Source organism: Marmota monax, unplaced genomic scaffold (genome assembly GCF_021218885.2).
Source record: "Marmota monax isolate L192 unplaced genomic scaffold, Marmota_monax_Labrador192_F-V1.1 WCK01_AAM20220418_F8-fsc00042, whole genome shotgun sequence".
In the NCBI taxonomy this organism is placed as follows: Eukaryota; Metazoa; Chordata; class Mammalia; order Rodentia; family Sciuridae; genus Marmota; species Marmota monax.
In genome coordinates this window covers 8,394,451-8,402,265 of record NW_026693008.1, presented here as the reverse complement: position 1 = coordinate 8,402,265, position 7,815 = coordinate 8,394,451, and the positions used below count along the sequence as shown (strand labels likewise).

The 7,815-nt window shown below is 38.9% G+C and overlaps 1 protein-coding gene across 3 annotated transcripts in view; it reads right to left on the bottom strand.

Annotated features, from left to right (window-relative positions):
* Positions 1–1,022: 1,022 nt before the first annotated feature.
* Mettl6 (methyltransferase 6, tRNA N3-cytidine) overlaps positions 1,023–7,815 on the bottom strand; it is a 21,074-nt gene continuing 14,281 nt past the window's right edge. For 2 of the 3 annotated variants that reach the window (XM_046452884.2, XM_058582105.1), the window contains exons 5-6: positions 3,327–3,468; positions 1,023–1,767 (exon numbers count right to left, since the gene is read on the bottom strand). In XM_046452884.2, coding sequence (XP_046308840.1) covers positions 1,568–1,767; positions 3,327–3,468 — 342 coding nt within the window. In that variant the 3' untranslated portion in view covers positions 1,023–1,567. The remainder of the gene's footprint in view (positions 1,768–3,326; positions 3,469–7,815) is intronic. The other variant, XM_046452886.2, reaches the window with a different exon arrangement.

Below are 7,815 nucleotides of genomic sequence, written 5' to 3'. Positions count from 1 at the left end.
GGGAAGAGGTCCTTTCACCCCTGTGGGAATGATTTGAACTCCCATCTCTGGAGTTAGTACTGCTCTGGCGGAGGCGCAGATGTCCAACCCTGCGCTCCCTCTGGTTTGTCTGATGAGGGATCTGATGGACAATGTGTCCTGGGCACTACCCTGATGGGGTTGCTGGGTTCCTCCAGTGCTCCGTATATTTGTGGTTTGGGGCCCCGGAGCATTGGGCCCCCCTGTCCATTTTTTGGCAATGGAGCCCGATGCCTTTCTCCACGATATCGTGGATAAACACCTGGTCCTTGTTCGTTTTTTGATAATGGAGTACCCTCTATGGTGGTTTGAGAACGGCATTCATTAGCCCAATGTCTCCCTCTACGGCATCGTGGGCAAATACCTGGTATTCTACTCCTTTGATACCTAGTTTTGTTAAACCCTCCTCCAATGGGGCAATTCCTTTTAAAATGTCCTGTTTGTTCACAATTGTAGCATGTTCTTGGCCTGGCATCTAAAGCCTGTTTTACTGCAGCTGCCACAATTTGCCCTTGTTCATTAATGTCTCTGGCATCTAAAGCCTGTTTTACTGCAGCTGCCACGACTTGCTCTTGTTCATTAATGTCTCTACATAATTTAATATATGTGTTTAAATCTTCATGTTTCCATGGTCTAATGATATCTCTGCACCAACGATTCGCTTGCTCATAAGCCAGGTGTTTTAGTAATGGCATTGCTTGTTCTGTATTCCCAAAAACTCTGGTAGCTGTTTGAATAAGCCTATCTACAAATTCAGCATAAGGTTCATTAGCTCCTTGTATTACCTTAGATAATTGACCTTGTAAACCTCCATGTCCTTGTAAAGTCTTCCATGCCTTAATTGCATCTGCAGCAATTTGTGCGTATACGCCAGGATCATATGCAATTTGTTGCTGCTGATCCTCATAAGGTCCCTTTCCTAACAACATATCTAGATTTCTCTGAGGATAACCAGCTGCTGCATTTCGCCTAGCCGTCTCCTTGCAAAATTCCTCATTGGCAACCTTCCATAACAGGTATTGTCCTCCATTTAGCACAGCTTTACACATATTAGCCCAATCTGCTGGCGTCATGTTCAAGTTGTTAATGGATTCGACCAAGCTTACAGTGAAGGGTGCTTGAGGACCATAGGTTGTTACAGCCTCTTTTAGCTGCTTCACTGTTTTGAAATTTAAAACTTGGTAAAATCGCTGCCCTCCTGCCTCAAATACAGGGCATGTTAGTATTTGAGATCTTGTCTCAGGATCCCAACTATCAACTGCGGGGGTTGGGGGCCTCCCAGCATATGGAGGTGGCGCTGTTGGTTGGACACTTACGCCCTCTGGTGATAGAAAGGTGTTAGTAGCAGTCTCCTGTAGAGGTGGTGCTGTTGGCTGGACACTTACACCCTCTGGTGATAGAAAGGTGTTAGTAGCCCCCAGCAAACTTCCAGCTGCCAGCAGTCACACGCTTGTTCCTTTTTTAAATGCATGAATTATATATACTAATTTAAAAAACTAAAATATAAAAATATACAATCTTAAAAAAGTAATCTCAAACTCTCCTCTCCTCAAGGGGAGGCACAATTCCCAGCCAGGTGACCCAGGCCCAGGGTTGCAGGCTTTCGGTTCTTCGGAGGCTTTCGGAATTTGCTCTGAAGGAAAACCCTCGGCACACACAGGCCCTCCTTTTTATTCACCGTCTCTCGAAACACATACTCGTTCACCACTTCTTCATAACCTGTGTCCACAAAGAGCTGAGCCAGGAATTCTACAAGACAAAGAGGCCAACAGTGCTCAGTGTCCTGGTAATAGGAAGGAGGAAAATCTATGACCAGAGTGAAAAATAAAGACTCTTAATAAGAGTATCACTACTCTGAAGCACTCTACAGACATTACTGTTTTCTCAATTATTTATATTTATGTATTTTTGGTATCAGGGGTTGAATCCAGGAGTGCTTAACCACAAAACCACATCCCATCCCTTCCTGTTATGGTTTTTAGAGACAGGGCCTAGGTTGCTTTAAGGCTTCACTAAGTTGCTGAGGCTGACTTTGAACTTGTGATCCTCCTGCCTCAGTTTCCCAAGCCACTAGGATTACAGGAGTGTGCCACTGTGCTCGGCTTCTCAATTATTTTGAATTAATCAGATTTTAGTGACCAGAAGCATTAAAAGATATTAAAATATCTTCTGATATTTTTATGATATTATAGTTTTAGTGGTAATCACTCATTTTTAGTTTCATTTTAGTGTCTAAAAGAATATTTCCAGAAGTAAAAATATTTGTGAAAGTAGAGATTATGAATGTAATTATCTATGGCTCAGACAATTATGTAGTTTTTTTTTTTAATACTTATTTTTTAGGTGTAGATGGACACAACACAATGCCTTTATTTTTATGTGGTGCTGAGGATCAAACTCGGGTCCTGCCCATGCTAGGCGAGCGCTCTACCACTGAGCCACAATCCCAGCCCCAATTACGTAGATTTAAAACTAATGTTTGAAACACTTAAAAGATGGAAATAGAGAATTTTCTTATTCAAAATAATGTAAATATCTCTTTATAAAGCAAATTTGTATATTTAAAAACAGACCCAATTACATTTTTTTTTGGGGGGGGGGGATACTGGAGATTTACCCCAGGGGCAATTTACCACTGAGGAAATCCCCAGCCCTTTTTGAGACAAAGCCTCAACAAGTTGCTTAGGGCCTTACTAAGTTGCTGAGGCTGGCTTTGAACTTGGGATCCTCCTGCCTCAGCCTCCTGAGTAGCTGGGATTATAGTCCTGAGCCACCATGCCTGGCAGATCAAATTACTTTTACTAAAAAAAGGTTACTTGGGGCTGTGGTTGTGACTTAGTGGTAGAGCATTTGCCTAGCATGTGTGAGGCACTGGGTTTGGTTCTGAGCACTGCATATAAATAAATGAATAAAATAAAGGTCTATCCCAACATCTAAAAAAAAAAAAGGTTACTTGCCTTTATGATCTTGGAAAGTAATCTTAAGGCATTATATTTGCCTTAAACTGAATAAAATGAAGTTTCTGATTTGCCCTCCCTCCTTTTCCAGCACAGCTACCATAAGGAATCCACATGGCATGTCAGAGCCTGTCCGTTATCCCAGACTCACTAACTAGGCCCTGTCATCAAGAAGCTTTGTTTGTTGTCCCAGGTGCTGGGTAAGAGGTGTGCACTGAGATTGACCCAAGGACTTGTGCATGTGCTAAGTACAGTTATAAGCCCTCCCCACCCTTACTGCAGTGATAATGTAATCAAGCATATCAAATATAAAAAATAAAATATTTTAAGGATAGATTCCATTCATCTTACCATCAGTAAAAAAATATGATCGGGTTCCATCTTGTCTAACATAAAAGTTTTCTCCAAGTTTGCTTCCAGCTTTAAACCTAAGCATGGCATGATCATACAGTCCATAGTCACGGAACAAGACACTTTTGCCTGGTTTTAATACCTATGAAAGAAAAATGAGCTGTGAGTGAGTAACTCTGGGGACCCCAGCTAAACAAAGTAAAAAAATCTGATTAAGTTAGGAATTCAAAATAACTTACAGATTTGTGGCAATTAGAAAAGGGCATGCTAGTAAAAGGGATACGAAGACCTGGCAGAGCCTCCATAATATTGGAGATACTTCTTGAGCACCTCTAAAAGCACTCTGGAAAGTCCAGTGTCATACAATTAAAATGCAAAAGGCAATACCAAAGGATATTGTCCTCATTGAAGCACATTTATTGGCTACCTGGTAATACTCAATCATCAAAATCTCTTTTAAAAAATATGATGTCATTTTCGGCTTTTTCAGTAAAAAGTAAAATATGTCATATTTTTTAGGCTGGTTTTTCTCATTTAGAATCTCAGCTCTGGTTTCATAGCAGCTCACCTGCTATGCACATAACTGATACATGTCTGGCCCTTGACAGCTTGCCAGATGTTTCCTCATTAGATCTTCACCGAATTCTGAAATGAAGGAGCATGACTGTCATCCTCATGTGAGGTGAGGAAAACGACTCTTGAAAAAGTTAAGCCATCTGCCCCCCATCATCACTCACTAGCTACTAAGTAGGGGAGTCAGGACTCACACTTAGGTCAAAAGGTTTCATACTGTGGAACAGACACTTCTGTTAGTCCTGGGGGATGGGGGATGTGTCACTCTTCACACTAGACAAGAAGAGAGGTACAGAAAGGAAAGGTCAATTTTCATATTCTTCCTGTGCTATGCAGGACTTCTAGATATGGGAAGTAGATCATCAGGCTATAGTGCAACATCTCAAAGAAGACTAGTGTTAGGACCAGGTGGTGAGTCCCACACAAAAGTCCTTCAGAAGGTAGCTAATAAATAAAAAAAAAAAAAAAAGAGAGAGAGAATTATCAGGATAGTACCAATGTAGTTAAAAAAAAAAAAAAAGTCCTTCACAGACAAGATGTCAGAGTAGATGTCTCAAAAATCAGAAGGAAAGATCAGTAGGGTATGGGTACAGCTCACTTTACAAAGGAAATGGCTACCTGTTTTTCAGAATGAAAAGTAGTACACATCGGGGCACTTTTTTTTTTTTGACACTTGCTTTTTATGTGAAAATTCTTTCAAGTGGTTTAACACTACCAAATGAAAGGGAACTGGAAGCGGGTGTGTGTGCGCTGATTTTTATTAAATCTATTCTCACTCATCATACATCAACAAGATGGTTTGAAAGCATCTATTTTAAAATGAACATATATAACCTATTATAATAGATTTGCCTCCTTTGGAAAAGTGTGTGATGGGCTATCAAATTTTCTTTTTCTTTTTGGTGGGGCTGAGGATTAAACCCAGGCCTTTGTGCGTGTGAGGCAAGCAATCTACCAACTATGCTGTATCTGCAGCCCCCGTGGGGCTATCAAATTTTCTAAAACTAGTTAGATCTATTAGAAGAGGAAAGATTATCCATGACTGTTTGAGCAGATTTTCTCATTTAGTAAACTCTTATTGATAATAGCATGTCTTTTAAAAATGCTGTCAGTGAAGAAAGAGTCTCAGATAAAAACATTCTTACCTTGGTTAGAAATGCTATGTTTTAGAATGTAAATAATTAAGAAAGAAACACTCTTGAAAACATTTAGTTCACATGAGACTTATTCTTCATTTCAGAAGGAAGGGCTACATGGGACAGGGGAAATAACACTCACTCTGGAATTTGGAAATCTTGACTCAAATCTCAGTTCTTCCATTAACTAGTTGAATGCAAAGTAATTTCATCCCTCTGAATATATTTTCTCATCTGTAAAATAAATTATGATACTAATGCCTCTTTCGATCATGACACTGTAGTTAATCAGGCATTTCCCAATGTCAGTTGTTTTTTTTTTCATTCCAACAACTCCAAGGATGAGCAGATTAGGTCCTATTAAACCCACTTTTTGGTAAGGCTAGCTCAGAGTAAAGATGTCTTACTTGCCCGAACAACTCAAGGCAAGCCAATAATTTTAAGATTAAAGATCAGGTCTTCTGATAGCAAATCTAGCCCATCTTTCCTTTACTCTTCCAAAGATTTTTTTAAAAAATTTCCCCCTGGAGTTAATAACGTGGGAGTGATTAAATTTATGTTATAACAGCTTATTTCTGTGACTATTCATGTAAGGGTCTCAGAGCAGTTCATAGGGTGTTTTATCATCAGAGGCTGCAAATTGCTTCTCTCTCTAGAAATTTCCTGATGAAACATATGATTTCAAATTAATAAACCACTTAATAAGAAAGCAATCACTGCTGCTGTAAACTCATTCCAGATAGGATGGAGGAAAAAAAAAATCTATTGAAGAGTAAAAAATAGGAGGAATGCTGAGATGAAATTTGTTACTAAAAAAAATAATGGTCTGGGACAGTCTGAGTCCAGTTTTTCTTTTTCTTTTTAAAATTTTTGGAACTGGGGATTGACCCCAGGGGCACTTAACTACTGAGCCACATTCCTAGGCCTTTTTCAAATTTTAGAGACAGGGTCTTGTTGAATTGTTTAAGGCCTTGCTAAGTTTTTGAGGCTGGCTTTGAACTCAGGATCCTCCTGCCTCAGCCTACCAAGCCATTGGGATTTTAGGCATGTGCCACTGTACCCGGCTCAGTTTTTTTGTTTTTCTTTTTTAATATAATATTTCATACTACTAATACACACACACACACACACACACACACATGCTGTATGTTTCCATGAAAAGAAGCTCAGGAACTGATGAAACTGATCCATGAAGATGGAGGTTAGAAAACTGGTCACCTAGGGTCTCTGGGGGTGGGTGAGGGCACCGGGAAGCCTGCAGAGATGCTAGAACATTCTATATTTAGCTGGGGTTTACATGAGTATATGCATGTGGAAAAATCCCTCTAACTGGTCTGGAGTACTTATTACATGACTATTAAACCTCAGGAAAATATAAAACTATAGACAACATACATAATTTGTAAAATTATAAATGAACTTTCATCCAATTTAAGAATCAGACCATTATCAATACACCTGTAAGCTCCTCCTCTGCACCATTACCCTGCCTTTCTTAACACAGAAATTATGAATCTCAAGTCCACAGGCCCAAAAGGTTGAAGATTAGAGATCAGAGGACTGTGAATTTAAGTAGAAAACAAAGTTATATCTTTATTTTCACTGCTTCCAATGGAAAGTTAGTACTCCCTTAATTATGAATTCAGGCAACCAAAATTTTGACCAAAAAACCCCAAAATAGCCTGATGCCATTGCCCATGCCCGTAATCCTAGCCACTTGGGAGGCTGAGGCATAGGAGGATCCCAAGTTTAAGGCCAGCTTTGTCAATTTAGCAAGACCCTATTACAAAATAAAAAGGGCTAGGGATGTAGCTCAGTGGTAAGCCCTTGCGGAGCATGTCCAAGACTCTAGGTTCCATTGCTAGTACGACAACAAACAACCCCTGCAGAAACAATCCCTTGCATCATGGTGCAGTCCTTGCATATACTTAAATTTACATTCATCTTTACTGAAAAAATGTATGGTTTCACATTACTTGGTTCTTCAGAAGACTAAATTTGGCACTGCTACTTAGTTCATTTTGTACCTAAGAAGCTTTGCAAAACTGTTTGTTGCTTTTCCTTTTGAAGTACACAAACATCTAGAGTCCAAAAGGAGACTTTATAGTGAGGCTACTACATGAGTTGCAAGAGAGGAATAAGACAAAATGATAAAGAGGTGTCAAGCAAACTTGTATTTCAGTGTAAAATTTATCATACAGTTTTTGTAAGTATAAATAAGATGATTTGAGAACACTACCATATTGCGTTGATATGCACACACACACATATACATTCTTAAATTTATTTTAAAAAATATTTATTTTTTAATTGTAGTTGGACACAATACCTTTATTTATTTTTTTTTATGTGGTGCTGAGGATCAAAACCAGGGCCTCACACTTGCTAGGTGAACGTTCTACCACTGAGCCATAGGCCCAGCCCAACACATATACATTTTAAATAACAATGTCTAAACCTGTTAAAAGCAGGTTTCATGGCAAGCTCTAAACTGCTTTTTCATTCCTTGAGGAATATATTACATTTATCTGCACTGATGTTGAAAATTCTGTTAAAACCTTGTCAAGAATTTGTTTTGCATTAAACAAATTTATACAGAGTGTGCCCAAATAAATAAATAAATAAAAGTATGGTATTTACTAGATCACCACTGAAGAGCTTTCGAATTAATGTGTTAATTTAAAATCACAGCATTAACAAATATGATTGAAACTGTATTTTAATAAATTTCCCTTGTAACCTACTTTGACCTACTAAAACAGGCAGCTAACATTCTGAGG